A 25,944-nucleotide genomic window follows, 5' to 3' on the forward strand; every position below is an offset into this window, starting at 1 on the left:
TTCTCGGGCCCTGCCAGCGAGAGGGCTGGGGGGGCACGGGGAGCTGGGAGGGGACACAGCCAGGGCAGCTGGCCCGAACTGGCCACAGGGACATTCCATGCCTCAGAACATCACACTGCACATACAAATGGGGGAGAGTCAGCTGGGCCCTGCAGATCGCTGCTCAGGGGCTGGCTGGGCAGCGGGCGGTGAGCACCTGTATTGTGCATCACTTGTTTTCTTTTCTCCCTTCCCTTTAGATTTCACTCCTTTCTCCCTCCTTTTCATTATAATTGTTATAATAATTATTATTATTATTGGGTTTATTTCATTTTGTTTCAATTATTAAATTGTTCTTATCTCAACCCTTGATGTTTATATTCCTTCCTGAATTTCCTCCCTATCCCTCTGGGGAGGGGCAGGGGAGCGAGCGAGCAGCTGCGTGGCATTGGTTACTGGCTGGGATTAAACCATGACATCAGGAAAGCGTTTTATTAAATAACTCTAAGTGGGGTGCAGGAGCGGTCTGCAAACTAGGACCATGCGCGGCAATCAGTTAGCTGAGGGGAATGTGCTCGAGCTTGTCTAGACAACAATTAACATGATGAGGCATGTTTGCAGAGCACAGGGGGGTGGGAGAGGGATGGCGCCAAGGAAAGGTAACACCTTGCAGTTAATTGCTGGTAGTTAACCACCAATCAGGGATTGCCTAGTATGCAGTGCCTAGCTTCAAGAACCAATCTGTTTAAAACGCGCAGCTTCTGAAAGTGTATAAAACCTCGTGCTTCTGTACAATAAATTGACATTTGCTTGCATCAAGCTGCGTCCCGTCTCTTCATTCGCCGCAGTGGGGGGTGGGGTGGGGTGGGAGATCAGATGTTACTCAGCCTGCCTGGACTGATACTGCTAGCTCCCTGTTTAAACAGGCAGGCAGAAAGAACTGCTCATACTTGTTATTCAGTGGGAAAAAAAAGATGAATGGTAACTTGTGCCAAATATTTTTAAGTGTTACGAATTTACATCAGCTCAGAAGTATATGCTTTTGAACACTGAATTTTAAAGTGGGTTAGTTTTTTCTTCTGTTGCTTAAAATGCTTTTCGCCTGTTAAAAATAAAAGAAAAATATGATGTTGCAGTAAGAAAATGAAAATTCAACAGACTGACTTCTATAATCCAGTACGCATGACACATCTTCATGATGAAAGCTACAAACTGCTGTTTGCTTATGCTTTAGTTTTTCATTAATAGAAAATGACTTATAGGTCTTGTCTGTGAGCAACACCAGTTCTGGTAATTCTGAGACAGAAATATTATCTAGATGAAATGATAGATACTGAGATGTTCCTTGTTTCTCTTTTTGTATCATCTTGAAAATGAAGTCCTTTTTATCTTTCTCCACAATAAAAAAATAAAAGTTTGTCTATTGCTTACTCTACAATTACTTCTGCAATCAATATAAAAGATTGTTTGTCAGTCATACAAAGAGATCCAGCCATTTGGAAAATGGCAGTGTTTAAAAAAAAAAGTAATTTTATATATATATATGCACAAAACAAACCTGGCTTTTAGTTGTCATCTTTTCTGTCAATATTAAAAAAGCAAACACCAGTGTGGATAATGGATGAACTAAATCATGTACTGTGTGCCCAAAACACCTACAGAACCAAAGGGAAAACTGGGGACTCAAACCAAAGAAATAATTATGAAATGCAGTCAGAAACACCAATTGGACAATGAATGCAACACGTGACTGGGTAAAAACAAGTTTTGATTCCAGGAAAACATATTAGGACAACAGTGATTTTTTAAATTTTATTTTCTTTTTTTTTAAAAAAAAAAAAAAATTGACTCCTATATCAATGCTTTGTGGAAAAAAAAATATTTTTTTATGTAAGTATGAAGAACACAATTCCCAAAGCAAAGCACTACTGTATAGTCAAGATTTTCTGTATTCTTTTAGTATTTTGGTTTCGCTTATTACAAACACAATTCTTAAAAAAAATGTAGTCATACATAATAGAAACCTTCTATGTGTTTAATAACATGCATAGTTCTAAGCTTCTGCTCACTTTCTTGGGAAAAGGGGAATGGCAGGCAGCAATCCTTTCTGCACATTGCTTACATTGGAGTGCACGGGAACTGCATTGTGCCAGCTGTTTTGCTCAGGAATGAATCAATATTGTTAGAAGGGTCAGCACAACACACTGAGCAGGTATTTATTGTCCTAGCTGTCATTCTTCTCTCTACGCTCACATAGTCAAACCGTAGAAAAACTGGTGAATCGCAGTGGATGTATCTGTGAGGCTGATGTCACCAGATGACAACTCAAAGCCAAGGTGGGTGCTGAAGCAGCACTGCTCACCCTGGAAGGTGCTTTGGCTGTGGCCCTCTCCCTCCTGTACCCACAGCTGCCCGGTCTAAAGGAGCTTCCATCTCTTTCATTTTCAGATGATCTAGTTTCTGAGATCATAAGTCAGAGCAAATGATGCTGGCACTTAGAGGGGGATTACTGGGGGGTGTGTGTGTTATACGTTTCATTGCTCTGTTTCATTTCTATTCATAACATTTTAATGGAATTATTTAAAGGTCTGAGGCCAACAGGTAAGGTTGGGTGGAAACAAAGCAACACCCACAAACAGAAGTATACCACCTGCACTGTGGTTTGACACATTTAAAGCCCCCCAAAAACTAAGCAATCATTTCAGTAGCATCTTGATTCAGGGGAACATATATTTTGTTCCCATTTTATAAAATATGATGGCACCTGATCCTACAGGGTGACAGAGACAGCAACCCCAGACTATTGCTTATTTGCAATGTTAAAAGTGTATTAACTTCTGTTTTCACAGCTCCACAGTAAACAGGCACAGTACTGTTTGCCAGATAATCTTCTCCCTGCAGAAGCTCGTTGCTGTAGCAACCTGTTGGAACAGCTGGGATGCCAAAGTGACCACGCCACACGTGCACGCAACGCATGATAGTTCCAGGAGAACCAAGTTGGAACAACAGAACAAATCCAGTTGCAGCACTGCTGAATGAAGTATTTCTGCAGTTATAATATTGTTTAGGTAGTTAAATCCACCGAGAATGAGTCGCTTTGTACAGGTGAGAACATCAGGAGATCTTATGTAGATGGGAATCGCCGTAAGTGCAGTCTATTAATTTCTGGTCAGTTTTTCCCCTCCACTACAAAATGTAGTCCTGAACCCATCAGAGATTACCTAAACATAGACTTATCACCCTGACGATTCCATTTTCAAGCCAGCTGGCACCTGGATGTTCTTTGCAGCCAAGTCTTACAGTGACCTTGACTACGTCATAGTTATGGCATAATTCCTATGCTAAGTTTGGGTATTTACTAGAACTATATTCTGTTATTAATGAAGTACCAGGTTAATAAATTAATAAATAAAACACAGCAAAAGGATAGGTAAGTGCTGATAACTAGGATGAGTATAATTCACATGACAAGTAAAAACCATACCCTTTATGTATTAGCCAGTATAGTTAAAAAATCCTATTTATGCATTTTTCAAATTTGCTAAACTTAGATACAAAAGGCTGCCCAAACCAGCGTCTCATTACAACTTTTGGCAGGAATCTTGGCTTTGGAAACTGCACAACCTCACCTCCCTGTCTCTCTCTTATTCAATTCGCACATGCAGGGGTTTTGTGGGTATTTTTATTATCTGGGCTATCTCAGTCTCTCCCACTGATCATGACATTCAAGAGATGTGCTTGCATATTCAGGCATATGCACACATACCTACTTCTGACATAATAGTCTCTGTGTGCATATATGTATACATACCTGTATACGTAACACACAGGAGTATTATTCATATGTATCAGGAATGGAAACACATATATACAAAGTACTGTAGGCATACAGCACAATAACAGGATTAAGACTACAGTCAACTCTAGTAGGCTTCTAAGAAACATGCAAAATATATTAAAAGAAATAGAATTAGAATATTTATAATGACTGAGTACCTAAGAATGGGGATATGATTAGATACATTTATTCGATGTAGAATAAAACTTTAGATATAATTCCCTATTGAAAATGAGAGAGGAAATATATTTCCATATGGAAGTGAGCAGACATACCTGGACGCATCTAACATGCATGTTTTCTACGTATGTATTAATTATGCATTAGTTACAGAAACACAGAGTGATTGAGGTTGGGAGGGATCTCTGGAGGTCATCTTATCCAACTCCCCTACACAAGCAGGCCCAACTAGAGCTGGCTGCCCAGAAACATGTCCAGATGGCTTTTGAATACCTCCAAGGATGGAGACTCCACAACATCCCCAGGGAAATCTATGCCAGTGCTCTGTCAGCCTTGCAGGCAAAAAGTGTTTCCTGATGTTCAGAGGGACCCTCCTGTGTTCCGTCACCAGGCAGCACTGAAAAGAGCCTGTCTACATCCTCTTTGCACTCTCCCTTCAGGTACTTATATACGCTGGTAAGATTCCCCCCGGAGCCTTCTTTAGGCTGAACAGTCCCAGTTCTCTCAGCCTTTCCTCATAGGAGAAATGGTCCAGTCCCTTCATCGTCTCGGTGACCATTCATTGGACACTCCCCAGTGTGTCCATGTCTGTCTTATACTGGGGAATGCAGAACTGGTCCCAGCAGTCTAGGTGTGGCCTCATCAGTGCTGAGCAGATGGGAAGGATGCCCTCCCTTGACCTAGTCAATAATTTGCCCAAGGTGGCCCAGGATACCATTAGCCTTCATCGTGGCTAAGGTACACCGCAGGCTCATGGTCAGCTTGGTGTACACCACAACTCCCAGGTCCTTTTTTGCAAAGCCACTTTCCAGGTGGCACCTCTCCCAGTTGCCATGATCATTCATAGATTACTAAGAGTGGCATCACAGTGACAACAGCCATCTCCCCAGCACTTGTGGGTGCATCCCATCAGCGACCACGGGTTTATGTATGTCCCATCTGTTGAAGTATTCTCTAACCTGATCCTTCTCTAACAAGGGCAGTAGCTGTGGTAAATTAGTTACATAGAGATAATTAGTAGATGTATACATAATTAGTACCTTTGTACAGATCAGAAACCAAATTACAGAAGTTATCTAAATTTAAAACAAAAACAAAACCAGAAGTGAGGTTTTAATTCAAAAACTGGGTCCCAGCTTACTGCTGCTATTCTCTTCTTTAAGGCACATCCTTTCAGGCAGCAGAACAGACTTTAATCTTTTCTGCCTGGAATTCAGCAGCAAGGGTCCTTTCTTTCTCAGAACATTTTCCTGTATTTGTTTAATGAATAGATTCACTTTATGTAACAAAACACAATCTGGACTTTTAATCAAGCTGATTTAAGTCCCTGCTTTTAATTACAACCAGATAAACAATCATAACCAGTGGAAGTTAGAGGAGGTATAAAAGATAGTCTAATATGACTAATTTTCTCCATAAAATGAAAATGTTATCTTTTCTAGCTTATCTTGCATTGTACCAGCACCAACATCTGTATATCCAGTAAATATTTGCATGTCAATATTTTAATAACATTAAAACCCTGCTTAATTATAACAGCACAGATCAGTTTCCCCTGAATTGTATTACCAAAAATGCTTCTCAAACATAATTGCCAAATGGCTTGTTCAGATCTCTACAGAAAGGGCACTGCTCATTGAGAAACAGTGTCAGATCTTTGCTATCAAAATCATCCGCAGGGGACATATTTTACCGTCTCATAATGTTTCTAAACCTTTTGAAACATTTCTGTGGTCTCATAAAGATTTCCCTTGATACTCTGTAAACAAAAGGTCAGATCTGCATTTACCCAGGTTCCACAGTTATGGGAGATTTATCACTGCATTATCTGAAGATAAGGCATGGGCAAGCAAGCTGGAGCACTATATTGATTTCAAGCAGCAGAGGACTCCAGCTCTTATTTTGCCTTTTTTTGGTGGATTTTTTTTTCCCCCCTCTTAGCAGAAGTGAAAACAAGGCTCAATAGAACATTTTGGTTTGTGAGATCACCTAAACCACTGAATTAAAATGTTGGAGATAAAGCAAGCCACCCATATGATGAGGCCCCAGCAAGAAATTTTGATTCTTTTTCTAGCTTTGGCTGATGAGCAGTCTTGAAGCAAACTAGTTATCTGGAGATACAGTTCTGGCACAGAAACTATTCCAGATTGTCAAGCACTGAAGGAGCAGAAACAGTTTAAACATCATAAGCGAGCCTGGAAAAGCTTTACATAGTAGGGTATGGTTATCCTAAATCACACAGCAAAGAAAACAAAGTTTGTCCTTTCCCTTTTGTTTACTTTAGGCATTTGACAGAACTTTCTGCGCAGTTTGTTTTCTCTGCAGTGCCAATTCTCTGTGCCGTCTCTATTGTCAGCCAGCACCAGGCACAAGCAAAGGACCAGAAGCTATTTTTAAGTTTTTCCTTCCATCCCTTTCCCCACTTCCATTAATTGGCTAGGTTCAGGTCCACATTTTCCCTTTAAGCTAGAAATTGCTTGAGCTTTTAGTGTTAGGTTTTAGCAACAGATGGTACACTTCCTTCTGAGTTAATTCTGAACCAGTATCTCAGGGTTGAGATAGCTAGAGGTGTTATCTTTCAGCAGAGATCCTGATTTTATAATCATTACCAATCCAAAGCTGACTTTAAAGAAAAAGTTGTTAAGCTCTGCTGTGGCATTATTCTGTGTCAAACAGCTGCTTCAATCCATCTAAGAAAAAGATGCTACCAGAATGCTGAAGATGCAACAATGAAACAGGGTATTAAATGAAGAGTTATTCGCTATTTGCTATAGAGTAAAATATCCTCTCCAAACTCTCCCTCCAGAAATGCCCAAGTTCCTGCAAGTTCTTTCCAATACCAATGAAACAGCTTTCCTCAACCTGGGGTGTAAGCAAAAGTAATAAAATAAAATTGATATTAAAAAAAAATCCCCACAAAATGGGGAAACGCAGGGAAGAAAACAGTTAAAAAAAAAAAAAAAAAAAAAAAGGATCAATCAACTGTGAGAGCAAAGCTGGAGTGGAGAGAAGGTTAAGACAATCTGATAAAGTTAAAAGGAGAACAAGAGACAGTTCTTGGCCAATAAAAATGTGGAGAGTGGTGTAAGGAATCCATGGAAGCCTGATGGGATGAGTAAAACGGTAAAAGAAAGACAGCAGCAATGGGAAGGGCAGAGAACACAAAATCACCTCATCAGTAAAATGCCAATAGACTGAACTGTGAAATCGAGATCTGATGTTAGGAAATTCAATAAACTCTAGAAATATGTTGGGAATTTAGCAGATGGGCACAATAAATACATATTTTTAATTTAACATGTTCTTACAATAACTCCAGTATTATCACCATGGGTCATGAATCTATTAAAAATATGGAATTAAAGGGAAAATGAAAGGAAATGAGTTTGGCTCTCAGTACTCTTGATTTCTTGCATGAAGAGCAAAATTCAATTGAAATGTTTCCTAGGGCAGAGAAAGATTGAAAGAAAATTGATGGTACTCTACGGGCACAAATAATGTTTCATAGGTTTGTCTGTGGTTATCATAGCTAAAGGCTAAATAAAATATTAAGTTTGAGTGAAAGTTCAAATCATACGATATGCAGCTGCTCTTACTTTTTGTTGTCTAAATAAATTCCTTTGCAACAATGAGTAAAGAGCTGAAACTGTAATGAGCCCTACTGTTTTGACCTCTGAACAAAATCTTTATATTTAGGTATCAAAAGGTTAGATAACCTGTTTGGATTGTTGGGTTTTTATTTTTTCCCCCAAGAGAGGCTGTGGATGCTCAATTTGGACGGATCTTTTACACAGCAGCCTCTGAATTGTCCCAAAGGCAATCTCATTTGCCTTTCAGCTACTGTCTTTTGAGCATATTGACCTTTATCTTTATTTATGTCCAATACTTTCAAACTGGCATAACGTTATGCAGAATTTCTTTTGTAAGGGACCCTTACATTTGTCTGCAAGTAGGACACTTTCTCTACAGTAATTTGCAATCAAAATTCAACCACTTATTCCCATTAATTAGATTTGTGGAATAACTGGGAACTCTTAAAACATGTATGGCATGATGAATAACCTTTGCACTAAACATTATTCTCTGGTCTCCTTTACTCCTTTCAACACTAAATTCACTATGTCATCACTACTCACTTCAGCAGTTTTTCTCTTCACCTCTCTTCCTCCCGTTCATAAATCCTGTAATTCATTTACTAGCGAAATTTCTGCCTTTCTTCTACACAACATACAATATACACAATAATATAAATAGCAGAAATGCCCAATAAAACACACAGAAGAGGAAAATAAATATATTGTTGCTTGTAGTTAGTGTGGACCTGATTGTTAGCTTGCTTTCTTGCTGGCAGGGCCTGATATTTTCTAAGAGGAACAATGTTTCTGTATTGGAAGTCATTGTGTGATGTAAAGTGTTAAAAGAACGGTATTTGTATTATTGGTATAAAAATGGATAAAAGTGAACAGTCTGAGCATTGTTAAAATACAGACTATCAAACAACATTACAGCTACTGTACAAAGCCAGGAGGGACTAAAATATGTTTCTTTTGCTTCGGCAGATAAGCTTTTGTGCCCTTTCTCACCAGACATGGTGAAAAGCAGGGAGGGGTTTTGAAGGGAGTGGCACGTTTCTGCTGATGTAACATACAGTTGCAACACCCTGAAGCACATGTAAACTGTGGGTCTTGGAGGACAGGATTAGGAACACGCCATCTGTCAGACAGCTGATTCCCGTGGGAGGAAAGCGAGGCACACAGGCTGGAAGAGAGCAACAATACACTGGAAGAGGTTCTCCTGTGAGGCAAACCAGGATGATGGTGGCATGGCTGCATGCATCTGTCCTGCAAGCTAGACACAACCTCAGAGCACCAAATTATCTGCTGATGCTTAACAGTGATGTTCTATCGGTAAGTAATTTTGCCCAGAATGAGTTCATTAGTTTTCTCCAAAGATGTTTCCGAGATGAATAGGCTAATGATGTATTAAATCGGCATGTATAGTTACCACTTGTTTTTAAAATCACTGCCATAGCCTGTACTCCAGTCTGACCAGTTTGCATTTAAAAATGCAAAACCTTTGGGGAATAAATAAATAAATAAATTCAGAAAAAGTGCAGCGCAAATTACTTAACGATGTTTTCTCCCAAACCAGTTCAGTTTTGATCTCCCTGTTTATCCCTCTGCTTTATTTCCTAGCATGATGATATGCTTCGAACACAGGACTGCATCTGTGGAGCACCAGGCACAACGTCCCAGCCCTGTTCCCTAGAAGTACTTAAGGGCCATCACAGTATGAAATAATCTTAAAGGGTTTTTGTTACTTTCCTGCACACCTATCATAGCACTGCTGAATAAAGCTGTGATCCTCTTCAGAAGATCTCCCTAGAAACCAGAAGTTGCATGAGGTTTTAAATTGGTACCTATTGTATCATACTAAAAATATGCTGTGAGAAATGTATTATGCACTTAATTGTGTGTGCTATTGCCCTGGCATTTGCTTACTGAACCCAGGACCTCTAGATGCCTTCTCACTAGCATTTACTTTGGAAATAGCAGCACGAATGAAAAAAATAAAAGCTTTAATTCACCATTTTAGATTAAATGGGTTAAGGAATATTTTTGTTTAGTACTGGTTTCCTCTAAAGACAACTGGGTCAACTCCTGTTGCCCTGTCTAGAGCTAGCAAATAATCAGGAGGACTATAATTTTTCACTGAATAAGATACCTATCCTTGGCAGGAATGTCTTTTTTAAAAAATATGTCTTTTCATTCAAGCAACCTTTCAGCTGGCAAGTTCTGACCTCTCTACACCGAAGGTTTGGGTTAGGTTTAGGGTTGACACTGTCTGGCCTGTTGTAGTCAATACAATACACTCAACAAAAGTGAGAAGCTTTCTGGAATAGTGAGCAATTTATATTGTCCACTGAACTATATATGACACAAAACCCAGCAACATTAGACTTCAAATCTCTTTTTTTCAAAAGCAGCAGGGTGTGCATGAATAGCGCCTATCATGGATAGGAACAGCCTGTTTTAAAATAATTTTGTTTGTTTTTTTGAAGTGGAGATACAAAAATAGAGCAACCCAGGTGCACAGACAATCAGCCAAGATTACTTCAGTCAGGTACAAAATCTCTTTCAAAGCTGTAAAGTTAAAACCTATTATTTGTGGAAGTGGATAATAATTGCTCACTTTAAAATAAGGTCTACTTATTTTAATACCAGACAATCGCAGCATTCTGGAAAAACATTAGTGTAGAATATCTTATATAATTTTTCCTTGCATATGGAAAAGTTGTAAGAATTAGCGCAACTTCACCGCCTCTCCACCAAAATCTTACAAGCAGATTTCTCATTTTGGACATTGGATTGCTTGCCAGCCAGCTTTTGTCAGGAAAACCTTCTCAGCTCCCAGTGGCAGGTCTCTCAAGGCTGAGTATCTCTCTTCCTTGTATGTTGAACTTTTATGTTTAAATGCATTAGAAAGAGTTCTGAGTATTTAAGTAGAGCAGATCAATATGGACAACATGCCACAATTTTGGCCTCAGTAGTATGTGCAACAACCTTATTCACCCTACATGTAGTTAGTGCTGGCCCAATCCTAAATGGCTCCAATCCTGGAACGAACTCTACCTCATTCAGCTGGTGTTTCCAGAACTTAGAAAAATCCTTACCATGTTAGAATATATAAGATAACAGACTAAATTACAAGGCTCATACACTTCAAATTCAATCTGGACTTAAATTTAATTATACTCACAACAAATTATTTCACTCTTTCATAGTTTGGCAAGGCAGGTGATATCCACAGAGTGCTAAAAACTAGAGCAATGCAAGGGTAATGAAAAGAGGAATGTGACATCTTGGAGAATGTCTCCAGACGGTTTGGATAGTCTCCAAGCTGCAGTCAGACTGCAGAGGATGGACAAGCTCAGCTGAAATCTTTTATGTACAAAGGCCACACTTCTAAAGATGCTTGGGTACTTCACTCCCAGCAAAATTAAAGATTGCAGAAGTGCTGAAAAGCGTTTTAAGGATGTATGCAGTTGCCAGCAATCTAATGGGATAAGCATATAGGCTTTTTGTTGAAGATGTAAAATAGGAGGAACATCAGGATGGAATCCATGAAAGGCAGGATGCTGAACAAAAAGTTTCCCCAACAAGACATTAGAAACAGGGGGCTTCAGCCTGAGGTCTAAGAACTCATAACCAAAAGTTAAGTTGTTAGAACATGCACCCAGAATGTGAGAAAACAGTTTGATTTCCCTGTTCAGCCTCAGGAGACTGAATTCTCCCAGCAGGGCGCTCTATTAGCAAGCTGTCCCTTCTTGTGGAGTGGGAAGCTTTGATCTCCCCCACTGAAACTATGTGACTTCAGAAAACAGGAACAGTGCCCTGCACTGTGCAGAGACAAGATTTCTTCCCCCTGCTCCAACCGGTACTCAGTATACCTGAAATGCATTAATGCATAGACCAGACCTCTCGCTTCCTCCCCAGGCATCTGTCTCAATGGCTATATTCATAGCATCATAGAATAGTTTGGCTTGGAATGTAACTTTAAAGGTCATCTAGTCCAACCTCACTGCAGTGAGCAGTGACATCTTCAGCTAGATCAGGATGCTCAGAGCTCCCTCCAACCTGACCCTGAATGTTTCCAGGGATGGGACATCTACCACCTCTGGGCAATCTGTGCCAGTGTTTCACCTGCCTCATTGTAAAAGACGTCTTCTTTATATCTATTTTGAAATTCCACAAACACTACTTACTGGTCAAACAAGTCTTTAAAATGCTGTGAAAATTAAACAGGTTCAACAGACGGACTGGCTGGAAGCATCACAGACATCCAATAGCCAGCGGGTATTATCACCTTCTGGGAGGCCAGTGATGGGCAGTCTCACCTCAAGAAGAAAGGTGCACAGCTACTTGGTTTCCTGAATCCTAAGGGACAGATCTATTTCTTCAAAGAGGTAGCAGGAGACTGTAAAAAAGTGGGTTACAATCCAATGCATCTGCTGCAAGAACAACCACTATGGTGGTTATTGCAAGAGAGACGGAAAAACACTGCCTAATTTGTGGAGCTTGAAGAGCAACAAGAATGAGATAAGCAGCAGGCACCTCAGAACTGCATCCCACAATATCTAATTTCAGAAATGTATGTACCCTGCCCCAGGAAATAACAACACTAACACAGGCTTCCCAGGATAAACCTTGCACTCAGATGTCCAAAAAAGCTTTTAAACATCTTGTGCCTTTTGTAGATCTCCCTTCTGGGCTCCTAGTTCTCACGGGAGATTTTACATTAAGTTTCTGTCTATCAGCTACTGTTGGCACAGGAGCAGACAGCCTATGCTGTTAAATGATTGGTATCTAAGGATATGAGCCTCTAAATTTTTCAGTGAAGGGCTGATTAGCCAAGGATATAAGAATGGTTTGAGAATTTTTGATGGAAGATAAGAGGAGACACTTGCACTCATTACACCGATGCGTAAATGCCAATGACCCTTTGTATTTAATGAGAGAACATATGTATTACGTGTTTACAAATGTGGATAAAGGTTCCCATCTTGGAACCCTTCTGAAGATACAAAGTTATGCATGCACGCATGATCACGGCCCTAGGGAAACTATAACAAGTATTAACAACTAACATACCTCTTCAGTAATAAGCAAACAACTTCTATATGGTGACAAAAACTTTTAAACATCATCCCATGTACCAATACTTTTGCTCTGCACTTCCTTTTTTGCATTACAGTTTCTTTTTCTACACCAAGACACAGTACTTGGATATGGAAACTTGTTTTGTAGTTTGACCTCCACAGAGTCACCTCCAAACTTGAATTCTTTTAATTGTTATTTGACACTGTGGGAACCAACCTGGCTTGCAAAGGAGGCCAGGTGAATCCCCAAGGTTTAGTGTTCTGTTTCATTTCTATAACCAGTCGCTAACTGTGAGACCATTTGGCAGCAGCAGTCTTTAAGCCTTCAAATAATTAGTTCTTGCTAAAATAGGCAGAGATTGTAGAAAGAACATAATATGAAAGACTAAACCACAAAAAACCCCACCCAAAACCCCACAACCCACACTTCTGCAATGTGCCCTACTTGGAAATAGTTGCAGAAAACTTTGCCAGCTAAGATTGTACCTGTATATACCCTTACATTTCAATTAAAAGTAGTGTAAGAGAAAGAAAAACCTCTCAGAAGTGGTATGTGTACAAAGTAAAAAAAACAACAATTAATCTCAGCAATTAAAATTGGCAGTAAACAGAAAAGAATCTGAGTGGGGAGTAATTTTCTCTTTAAATATTCTGTACAGCTCCACAGTGTTTTCACAGACTACTTTGAAGAAATGTTAACATAGAGAAAAATATTTTAAAAACATCTTTTAAAATCTCTTACTTGCTTAAAAAAAAAAAAAAAAAGAGACCTGTAAGAATTTCCCATAATTAGATCGGTGGGGTGTTTGTTTATTTGTTTGTTTGAGGTTTCTAATCACTATTCGTAATGCTCATTTATATCTAAGAAGAAACACAGCTTTTCTGATACCAACAGAAACTTTCTTGGTGGCACTGCTGGAGGCAAGATGTCATACCTGTATCTTAGTCTCCTGGTTCTGAAGAAAGTGGTCTTTAATGACACTGTCGCTGGATTGAGAACATCTCAACGTTAAACACAGAAAAGGGAGGACTGGGGATGACAATCCACTATATGACCTTCACATCTTAGAAACTACCTGTGGGGACTGGTGGCTAGAGACAGGGATGCAGATGGGATAAAGGGTCTTAAAAAGCTACAGATCTGTCTACAAATGATTCCAGAAAATGGGGGATGGTCTTCAGAACTGAGTCTTCTGTTGTTTGGCTGCTAATATTTATTTCAACTGTAGAGCTGGACCGAGCATCATGCAAAGTATAAAAAAATCTTGGAGGATATTCCTTTCCCATACAATTGACACTCAGCATGTTGACAGGTTCATTCCACCCCTGGAAAAAGTTACTTTTTTTATTTTTTTATTAAAGTAACTCAAAATGAATTTTGTTCTCTGCTTTCCCACTGTTTTCACTCCCCTTTTAATCTCCAGAAAGTATACATATCAGAGTATCTATAAAGTTTGATACTAGTTACTCCGGGGTTTGGGTGTTGGGTTTTTTTTGGTGTTAATACTTGTCTTTTAAAAATATTCTTCCAATATTTGTTTGGGAAAGAACAGATAATGAGAGGGAATTTCTTTGATTTATCAGCAAACTGGAAACAGATAACTGAGGATTCTCACAGCAACCAGCTGTCCTAACTTTTCTGTTTTCTGTTGAAGATAATGGAAAAGGTGAAAGGCCAAATGGTCAAAAGACACTCTTTCCTGCTGTTTCTCAAATGTAAATCAGTGTTTTGAGGTCTCAGCTTCTGAGTTGTCCCCCTGCCCCCCACCCCATTGGTGTATCAAAATGCAGTTGAAAAGCGAACAGTGGATTTACTGGTTCCTGCTACTGGTGTTTACAGTTTAGATAAAGTGTTTCTGTGGGCAAGAGCATTGCCATCATCTTTCAGCTTCCCTGCCTGTGTTTGTACATCAAAATTCACCATATACACAAGATCTCAGATGAATTCTATGATACACTCAACTCAGCACACCAGAGAACCAAAACTCCAAGTTTTCCAATCACCTTTTCTAGAAGAAGGAGATCAATATGTTTTTATTTTCTAAATTAAGCAGCTGTTATATATCCTGCTAACTTCCAGCTGGGGTACAGGACTTAAGGGTGTTGCCAATGCTAACGATGTTCCCACACACTTATAACTTCTAATGATCTAACATTGACAAGTTTGGGATGCAAAAACCAACCACACCCACAAAGAACCCTCCCCAAACCCCTTTGTCTGTTGTGATCACCAAGATACAGAAATGAACTCTGGAAATAAGCATATGATCCTGACAATATTCTGATATTGATGTGATTATGTTATAATCTTACTCTTATACTTAACAAATTTCAAATCTCTGGAGAAACACAATGCACCTGCAAAAGAAAAACCCAGCACTCCTCCTTTCAGGTGATCCTTCTGGACTTAAAACATGTGTAATAAAAACCAAACTAGCCTATGTTCAGGGGTTGAAATCATGTTATGAAATATGAAGTTTCAATAGAAAAGTTATTCATTATAAACTGTTGGCTGCTGCACTATCAACAGATGGCAATCTACGCATGACAAACTCATCCTGCTGAAGTCCATTACTTACATCTCCTTATGCTCCTGACTATTTGCTATTCCACATAGAGTCAGATACTTTAAAGAACCATAAATGTGCCTTTACAGAAAAGGCATTCAAAGTATTAAAAAATTGAATTTTAATTTATGTTTAGATAATGGAAACATTCCACTGATGTCTGGAGCTGGGAAACAGTGAAAGGCTCATTATTTCTTATGAAGTCAGAGAATAGCTTCAAACTGCTGATTCGGGGATGTCCACCTCAGAACACCATTTTATTTTCAGTAACTACTAATACCAGCTGGAAGTAAAGGATTTGCAACAATATCTAGGAAATCACCAGCAATCCTATAAAAGTCTCCAATTCTGTTTATATATCTACACAGCTACAAAGTGTCGGTTTAGAATTTTGTTATATTTGTATAAAAGCAGGAGGATGTCAGTGGTTCAAGACTGCACCCAGTCATGGGTAGGGGGGAATCACTCTGGAAATCATTCTTTTTAAAACAGGTGAACATGGTTTTGCTTTAATAACCACAACAAACTCAGAAGAGCAATCAGAAACACTTAAGATCATGTTACATACTTTCCACAGTGTGCACCCCAGTTCAGTGTGAGCAACATGCTTACAAACACCCCCATATACCTGTGCATATATGAAACCGCCTAGTATTTTTTGTAGCTTTGGTCAACTTTGAACAGGTTTTAAAAGTGAGACTCAATTTAACAACTAACGTAGCTGAAGTGATTATTATCTACAAAATAATTAGCTTTCTAACTTAATTTTAAGAGAGTCTGTCCTGGAATACTTTTAATATAGGCCAAGTATAGTGGAGGAGAATTTTGTCTGAAACAGTTGATCAAAGTCTTTCCCATAAAATGCCTGAATTCTGACAATTATATAACTTAACTCTCCCCATATATTTCATAGCAGCTAATAATCAGCTATACTATTAAATGTCCTATGGGTGATATAATAAAAATTACTGCATGTTATTCAACTGATTAGAAGTATTTACTGTGTTTAACTACCATACTGTGTGATAGCAGATCAGTGATTTCAATGAATGCACTAACATAAGGTAATCTATATAAGGTAGTTATTGTAATAAATTTAAATAAAAACAGTATCAGGGGATCATATTTCTAATCAGCATCCTTTATTCAAATTCCTGTTAGAGTCAGACTATTATCAACAAGCAAGAGAAGATACTCGGTCAATTGCTTGTGGTAGAAACTAGTATGAGTCCACAAACATTAGAATACAGAGACAACATGGGAGCTTTGCCTGCCTGTCCCCAGAAGTTTCCGAGAAGGAGACAGCTGCGGGTGGTGACAGCAGCCATGAAGAAGCTGGCTCCTGCTCCTCAACCCCGGCAAAGCCAGCAAGCTCATCAGAGCAGGGATGAGTCTCCTGATAATTACACATTGCCACCACTGCTCTGCCAGGCCTGCAAGACTCTAACCCCCAGCACAACTTTCCACGACTCCACACATTCCTAAGTGAGAAATCAAGCAAAGGGGGCAGGAGACCTGCATGGATGAGCATGGAGCTTCTGGCAAAGCTCAGACAGAAGAAGGAAGTTTATATGATGTGGAAAAAGGGACAGGCCACTTGGGAAGAATATAGGAATGTTATCAGAACATGCAGGGAGGCGACAAGGAAGTGCATCAGCAGGAAAAGGATAACTGCAGAAAATGCGGACCCACTGCTGAATGAGGTGGGGGCCCTGGTGACAAAGGACAGAGAAGGCAGTTACTGAATACCTTCTTTGCTTCAGTCTTCACTGCCAAGGCCAGCCCTCAGGTTTCTCAGACCCTGGAGGTAAAAGAGGGAGTCTGGAGAAAGGAAGGCTTTCCCCTGGTTGAGGGGGATCAGGTTAGAGATCATTTAAGCAAACCTGATACCCACAAATCTATGGGCCCCGGTGGGATGCACCCGTGTGCTGAGGGAGCTGGCAGGTGTCATTGCTAAGCCACTCTCCATCATCTTTGAAAGGTCATGGAGAACAGGAGAGGTGCCTGAGGACGGGAGGATAGCCAGTGTCCTTCCAGTGTTCAAAAACGGCAAGGAGGAGGACCCAGGAAACTACAGGCTGATCAGTCTCACCTCCATCCCTGGAAAGGTGATGGAACAGCTCACCCTGGAGGTCATCTCTAAGCATGGGGAGGAAAAGAAAGTTATCAGGAGTAAACAGGGATTCACACAAGAGAGACCATGCTTGATTAAACTAATAGCCTTCTGTGATGAAATGACTGGCTGGGTAGACACAGCAAGAGCAGCAGATGTTGTCTACCTTGACCTCAGCAAGGCTTTTGACACTGTCTCCCATAACACCCTCACAGGTAAGCTCAGGAGGTGTGGGTTAGATGGGTGGACAGTGAGGTGGATCGAGAACTGGCTGAATGGCAGAGCTCAGAGGTTGTGATCAGCGGCGCAGAGTCTGGCTGGTGTGCCTCAGGGGTCAGTGCTGGGTCCGGTCCTCTTCAACTTAGTCATCAATGACCTGGATGAGGGGACTGAGTGCACCCTCAGCAAGTTTGTGGATGGTGCGAACTGGGAGGAGCGGCTGACACACCAGAAGTCTGATGCTGCCACTCAGCGAGAGCTGGACAGGCTGGAGATCTGGGTTGAGGGGAACCTCGTGAAGTTCAACAAAGGCAAGTGTAGGGTCCTGCACCAGGGGAGGAACAACCCCATGCACCAGTACAGGCTGGGGCTGACCTGTTGGAAAGCAGCTCTGCAGAGAAGGACCTGGGAGTCCTGGTGGACAGCAACTTGCCCATGAGCCAGCAGTGTGCCCTGGTGGCCAAGAGGGCCAGTGGGATCACCCTGGGGTGTATCAGGAGGAGTGTGACCAGCAGTTCGAAGGAGGTTGTCCTCCCCCTCTACTCTGCCCTGGTGAGGCCGCACCTGGAGTGCTGGGTCCAGCTCTGGGCTCCCCAGGTCAAGAGAGACGGGAAACTGCTGGAGAGGGCCCAGCGGAGGCTGCGAGGGCGATGGGGGGACCGGGGCATCCCCCTTACGGGGAAGGGCTGAGGGAGCTGGGCCTGCTCAGCCTGGAGAAGGCTGAGAGGGGTCTCATCCGTGTCTACACATACCTTAAGGGCGAGTGTCCAGAGGACGGGGCCAGGCTCTTTTCAGTAGCACTCAGCAACAGGACAAGGGGCAATGGGCACAAGCTGAAACACAGGCAGTTCCGTCTGAACATGAGGAAGAACTTCTTTACCTTGGGGGTGACGGAGCCCTGGCACAGGCTGCCCAGAGAGGCTGTGGAGTTTCCTTCTCTGGAGACATTCAAAATTTGCCTGCACATGATCCTGTGCAACCTGCTCTGGGTGAACCTGCTTTAGCAGGGGGTTGACTGGATGATCTGCAGAGGTCCCTTTCAACCTCAACCGTTCTGTGGTTCTGTGAACACCTTTATTTGCTTCAAGCCCATTTATATCATTACTGTTATGAAGCAGAAAAAAAAAAAAGGTCATAAAAGTGCCTAGGTAAGTAACTTTGCAGGCCCATCTCAGCAACAAAAAGTAATAACTGAAAATTTGGACTTTAAGTAACTCTGATTTTCATAGCAAACTGCTAATCTCCATACGTTATTTATTGCTTTCTGGTGAATGAAACAACAGATCTGGCCATAGAGTTGTGATTCTATCTTATGTAAAAGAGATGGCAGGCTTCAGTAGAAAAACTACAGTGCTTTTCAAGAAGATCAGTTACACAGGTTGCTGCTACAGCTCCATGCAAACCTTTCACGCAAACAAATGCAAACAATCTCGTTTAGGCAGCCCTTCCAACAGTCTTAAAATGAAGCTGTTTGCAAAGACTTTCCTCTGCTAAGCAAACTGATGGGCCAGGGTCAAATATTTTCAGCTCGATGGCATTTGCTTAGTTGCAAGTATTGGGAGAGTTTGGTTAGGGTAGATTCTGCACCACACAAGAGGGAATAAAAAAAAAAAAAAAAAGTTATTCGAAGGGACAACACAACAGAGCCCTTCCAGAGATCACAAATAAACACACGCAGGTGCAATTTACACATGCAATTTATTATCAGTGCATTTTGTCTCCCCTGCATCCCAGTCTCATAAGCTAGCAATTAACTGAAAAATCCAAGATTTCTGCATCATAAATTATTATAATACCATATTATGAAAAAAAAAACCTCTTTAAAATCTTTAAAAAACTTTAAAAAAAAGTGGCTGATAACTCATGGTGTAACAACTACGGGCTGGTAGGTCTTCACCAAAGTTAATGACATCACAACAGCATGGAACTGGTATAAACTAAAGGAGAACAATGCTCCCTTCTAACATATAGTAATCCAAGGCCTTGAAGTGCTCAGGAGGATCATTTTATAAGCTGGAACCACACAGAAAATTCAATGCATGTGACGGCATACATGATGAGGGAGGGGGGTAGGCTGCAGCAGCTTGCATTGGCGTTTTAGAATTCCTCTAGTAGAAACAAGCAACCTAGTTTCCATGCTAAAGTCCAGGACAGCAAACAATGCACAATTTGTGCAGCTGAAATGCAAAAGACAAAAAGCCTTGAGAAAGTCTTACAATCACCACCTTATCAACTAACAAATACAATTTTATAAGAAATGTCCGCATAAGTGTGCATGGTTTCTAGAAAATAAAAAATGTGCGCCATTAAATAGATTCTGGAAGAACTATACTATGCAGTTTGCATAAAGCGGGTAATTTTAAAACAAGACACTAATATAGTGGGTTTAGTTTCAAATAAGGTAATCCAAATTTTCCTCTCCTACATCCATGAAAATTAAAATACAATATAGCTAGGCATATGCATACAAGACTGAGATTGTACTGCAAGGAAACATTCAATAATCAGTTATATTTTAGTATTCATTTTGTGTAAGCATGTAAAAAATAAATACCAATACATGGCTTCTCTATGTATGAAGCTTATTAAAAGACAGTAAAATCTCTACCTGTACATTTGCAGCAAAATTATGGAACAAAGGAAATATTAAATTATTTACTTGTTCTAGGAAGCATACAAATGTTGACTTAGAAAAAAAAATCCACATCTTACATATTTAAAATATTGTATTAGACATCTATTTCATAAACATACTGTATTTTTACCTAAAGTGCATTCTAAGCTTCTTATTTTTAAACTAACTGAATCTCGGCAGTTTCAGGAAATTAGCTGAATTTCTCTGTTGTTAGTGAGCAGATGCAACATACTTTCATTAAAAAAACCCACATTTTCAACCTATGCTACATTTCCTCTGTACTGAAGCAAATTATCTAACCCTTAGCTACACAGCAGCTGGGATTTACTTTTCTAAACAGAAATTTTATGCTGGCAGCATCAGTTCTGCTTCATTTGTGATAGACCCACAGATTTTTATTTTTTTTTTAATGAAAACAAATGGAAATGGAACACCTGGTAGCTGTCATGTCAAAAACAATGTATTGCAGCCCATGGCACCCTCCATACCTAGGGACTTCTTGCATTAATGACATGAGAACTTTTCAGTTCTAGCCTCCTCCTCCTCCTGCAAGAGCTCTGCAATAGTCTAACTGCTCATAATTTTATACAATAACAAATGCAATAGAAAAAGTATTCTATGGAGTCAGATGCTTGCAACTCTTGAAAAAAATGTATCCTACAACTCTCAATGTTTGTGTTTACAAAGTTTGCAAAAACTATTTAAGAACATATTCCTACCTACAACTTCTTACCTAAAAAAAAAACCAACCAAAACTCCAACTTTTTTCATCTTAAAAACACACAGAACTTTCCTGATCACAGAATACAAGAGAAATTCTCCAGAATTTAGGCTACCACAAATAAGTGACACTCAACTGTTTGACAGTACTCTTTATGTTATTTTTTAAATTTCTTGGGAATATCAAACTTTGTAATTTTACTCTTTATCTATCTCCCTCTCTCTGTTGTGCAAAAACACCCACTCCCAACTGTGCAAGAGATGGTCACTGGAATCAACTCTCACCTTTCTAACATCTGCACTACATTAGCTCTGTCGCTGGCTAGTAACAGAAAGCTGCCATCCTTTAAGTGCTCCAGTTCTGAAAAAAATACCAGATGACATCCTCATACAGATTTATTAGTTAATAAAAATGAATCATACTTCATTCATGAGAAACTATCATTAAATCACTTCACTCAATTTGTCTAAGTAAGAAAAAACAATTACTGTGGTTTCTGACTCCAGCTGTAAAAAGAAAAGAAAAAATCAACGATAAATAGTGTATATTTATGAGAGGACAATCTACACTTCAAATACTCTCATGCTACGTGTCCTAGGAATTTAAAACACCAAAGCACTTTTAGTGTTGTCTCTCTTTCCAAGCTTTGCACAAAATAAAACCAATCTCATATATATGAAAAAACCCAACCCCAAAATATTTTTCTTTGATAGCAACCTTCATAAAATACCATGCAGAAAATAAAGAGATGACAGCATTTCTAAAAGTATCAATGTAACAGCCAGCAAAAAGAAATGCTGATAGTCACATCTGTAAGTGCTATATCCATTTGTTCTTCTTTCTTACAGCCAAACTTTGGATCAGTTAAACACTGATAGCAGCAGCAGTTTGATCATTTACTATGAGAATTACAGAGACATATATCTTCAAAGCCATTGCTGGCTTGGTAAAAATATAGATGGAAATAGAAGTGTTATAAAGCTCTTATGTATTTTCCCATTATTCTTAGACTACGTCCCTTTCTGCTCAGCAAACTAACCAGCATACACAACAACTGCAAATAGCCACACAGATTACCAAATCATGGTCATATTTGCCTAAGTCACTCAATGGAAAAGCAGGACTCAAAAACTGGGCAAATACACGCTATTTTGAGTAAGATATTTCTGAGAATAGAAAACAGGGTTTTTTTTCCTTTTTTCTCTAGTTGTGTCTAATTTGATCCGATGCAAAAACATGCAATAGCTTTAGAGTCCTCTTTAACAAGACTATTAAGATTATTGAAGCAGAACATTTACCTGTTTTTTTTAGTAAGTCATAAGTAAGTAAATTAAAAATACATCGAACAACGTAAGGATTCATCCTAACCTGAGAAGATAGGTACAGTTCACCTGGGCAGAATAAATCCACATAAGAAATCAGAAAGCTAAATTTACAGCAGCTGAAAAGTAACCTGCCTGTGCAGAGCGGTAGCAATCAGCTTTGCAGTTCTGCCCAGGTCTGTAAGCCATCAACAACTAGATGACCTTCACAGATTCCTTCCCAAGTTAATTTTTCAGTGATTCTAGGGAACTCTGGACCCAGAAGGCAAAAGGACATCAAGTAAAAATGGATAGGTAGTACATGGACCTTAACAGTGAAAACTGCTTAGATGAACTGTAGAGTGCTGAAGACAAATTCCTTCACCAGACTTTTAGAGATAACTGCAAACACATCTGAAAGGTACTCTCCAATGATCTTTCCAAACAATTTAGCAGCTCTAATTGTTAAATGCAATTTTAAAGTAACCAATTTATATTCCTTTGTTCAGTATTAGAACAATACAATCTGTCTTTAATTTAAAGTCCGCAATGAAAACCTGAGTCATATTAATGGATCCTTCAGCCTTGAATTTAAATTCTTAGTCCTCATGCTTTTATACATTCTCCCAGTGTCATTTCCCCCACACGCAAGAGATAACATCTAGTGCACAGAACAAGTCACTGTACAGAAAAGAATCAGACCTCAAAAATCAAAGCCGTCATTTAAATTCATTCCTACACTGAGAGCCATCAGTACCCCAAGTCATCTTCATTCCAGTACGACACCACTCTGACACCTCAACTTTGATGTTCCCTCCGATGCTCTTTCTTACTCTGACAGTAATGCAATTAAAGTATCTAACAGAATAAATGTTTCACCCATCAGCACATCTTAAACTCCCCCCTGCCCTGCCTTTGGTATGTATGATTTTTCTTAATCCAAAATGCAGTAGACAAAAGGAGAAATACTGCTTCTCCTAACTCATTGCTGAGTTCCTTGGGGAAGGACCAGGAACAACACTCTCTCTTCAGAACACCTCTGTCAGGCACAGTAGCAGCATTCATTCACCTGACTGTCTGACAAAAACTCAGACAATTTACCCTTCTAAAATATCCTAGGATTTTGCCAGAACTGATTAAAAAAACTGTATCGATCCATAAGTGAACTATCCTACTTAATTTTACTATATAAACAATAAAACAAAACACCTTCTGCTTAGAAGATGAAGACTTTCAGGAATACTTGTGTATTCCTGACTCACTGTGCACATTTGTACTATAGGTCTGCTTTAGCCTCATGACCTTACTGAGGTCAATTACCCTCACATAAAGCCACTGCAAAACTCTGTATCATCAGAAACTTCGTAAGAGAACATGTTGCAGCTATAAACAGAAAAGGAGCTTCAATGATAGAATAAGATCCCACAAATGTGCCTCAACTATGCAGCTCCACCAATCCTTTCCTAAAGCAGATACCTGTTAATACACAAAATATTTAAAGAATCAGTATGAGGTCCACTCAATATTTTTTCCAGGAACTGAAGACAAGGTCAAAAACATCTACGTAACTTGTTGGTGGGGATACAGTATGTGAGACCTCATTTAGTTGACAGGAAAAAGGAGATTTCTTAAAATTGACAACTGCATGTGCATCTCAAAAAGGAAGTTCAATAAACTTCTCTCTCTAACATATATATCAGTCTGTCTTTAGCAGGCTGCTTTGACTAATATCTAAACACTAACATTGTGTTCTGAATTGCTTCACACCAATGCTATTTTTAAGTGGCAAAATTTCCCATGGGACAGTGGTATGAGAGATGATGGCATTTGATTATATTATGGCAGCATTTTAATCTAAAACAAAAAAGGAACAGGATTAAATATAAAGGACAGCATTCAACACTAAAAATAACCAGGCTCACGCGTAGATACATGATTTGACAAGAGATTTATCTGCACTTATGAAGACTGAGTAACACAGATGGGATTACCCTCTTCTGCACAGTTAGACTCTGAAAGGACAAAAGAAGGTTTAATTTTTTTATTTCAAATTATTTCTGACACATGCCACAGTCATTATTTAGCTTGGCAGAATATAACCTGTATTTTTAATGAGAAAAGAACCCCATTGGTTAGAAAAGATTTAGTCACGCTATAGCAAATCATTCTCATAAAGTTTAAGTGTATGTTATCAAAACAAATCAAAGCAAGTGTTGAAGCCACTTGAAGTATGGTTACAAAGCCTTTATTTCATAGATAGCTAAATATCTTTTTTTCACTCTTTTGAAAGCTCTCAGTATGGATCGCGTTCTTTAAGTAGTAATCTGACTCACTGCCAACCTCATTAGTAATTTATAATAAATGTTCCCTTTCTAAAGAATCCTGATTTCTCCATCAGAGTAAATGAAATGTATATAACTTTCATTAAGCTTTCATTACATGCTTATGAAAGACTATTTTGATTATAGTATGAGAACTAAAGAACATCACACGATGCTTAGGCTAGAGATAAGAACTTAATGGAAATGAAGAACCGTCTTCATCTGTCATTGATCTAGGATGAGTAATTTACCTCTACCACTATTTACCCATCTGTATTAATGCTTGTCTGTTTCATATTCACAGATTTCCTTTCATCTAACCCTTAGTTCTGGAAATGTCTTCTCTATTTTGCTTCACATTATTTGGAGACACACACCTCTTACAAATTATTTTCTCCCCCAGGCCTATAAAGTATAGGAATTGACAAAATACTTGAAAAATACTGGGTAAAAAAAGAACTTTTTGTCTTCTACTTGAATGGAAAATGTAAAAATAATAATTAAAAAAATGTATTAAATAATGTCCCTAGTTAAAAACATCCTCAAACTTGCTTTACTTAAGAATAGGATTAGAAAAGTATTTATCAAGTCACTTAAACTAGTAATTTAATGTTTTTCTGAACTATAGTACCTTGGCTACAAACCTCTGAGAACAGACATCTCTTGTTTTTCACATCTCCCTTTACTTAGATGTGTCAAGCATCAGTTCAATCCAATGACATGCCATGGAATCTATCATGTTAACACCACATTATATAATAAACAAATCCAATTAATGAGATCACAACTATCACATGAATGGATTTGAGGAGTCAGTCCTCAAATGGGGATAAGTAAGATGCAAAATTATGATGTGGTTTGCAAAGAAAAATGTTTACACAGCTTCAAGCAGAACAAGGTTGACAAGCATTAGCCTGTGAAGCACTCCCTCTTCAGGACTTAGCTTTATTTTTATTTCCATGTTGTAATACATCTTGAAGAATAAAAGTAATGTTTGCTAGCTCACAACTAGTATGTGACAATGTATTTTGAAACAGGTCTGAAACAAAATAGTTGCCTGATTTACCTCTTCATCTATCATTTTCAACTTTGGGTGATAGAGTTCTTTACAAGCACACAGTACTCATGATACAGGGAATATTAAGATGCTTATGGACAAATTTATTGCAGATATACCTCCCTGCTCTCCCAATGGAATGGATGCACACACAGGCACGTGTGAGTATATACACACATACCTTCCTAATAGAAACAAGCTGACAGTTGGGGACAAACAGGCAAAATTGAAGCAAAAATGACAGGATAAAAATATAATCTTATATTGGAAAGTCTCACGTAATTAAATAAAGAACTTCCTTCCCACCCCTTCAAATGAAGGACAGTTTTATGATTCCTCATACTCTTCTGTGCT

The 25,944-nt window shown here is 39.2% G+C and overlaps 1 protein-coding gene across 6 annotated transcripts in view; it reads right to left on the reverse strand.

Annotated features, from left to right (window-relative positions):
- Positions 1 to 25,944, reverse strand: part of CCSER1 (coiled-coil serine rich protein 1) — a 722,600-nt gene that overhangs the window by 222,108 nt on the left and 474,548 nt on the right. The window contains exon 10 of one of the 6 annotated variants that reach the window (XM_080369424.1): positions 1,815 to 21,271. The exons of the other annotated variants lie outside the window; for them this stretch is intronic. Within the exon in view, the coding sequence (XP_080225550.1) occupies positions 21,257 to 21,271 (15 nt within the window). The 3' untranslated portion in view covers positions 1,815 to 21,256. Of the gene's footprint in view, positions 1 to 1,814; positions 21,272 to 25,944 lie in introns of those variants that run through there. 6 annotated transcript variants of the gene reach the window in all.

Source organism: Falco punctatus (assembly GCF_963210335.1).
Source record: "Falco punctatus genome assembly, chromosome: 1".
Taxonomy (NCBI): domain Eukaryota; kingdom Metazoa; phylum Chordata; class Aves; order Falconiformes; family Falconidae; genus Falco; species Falco punctatus.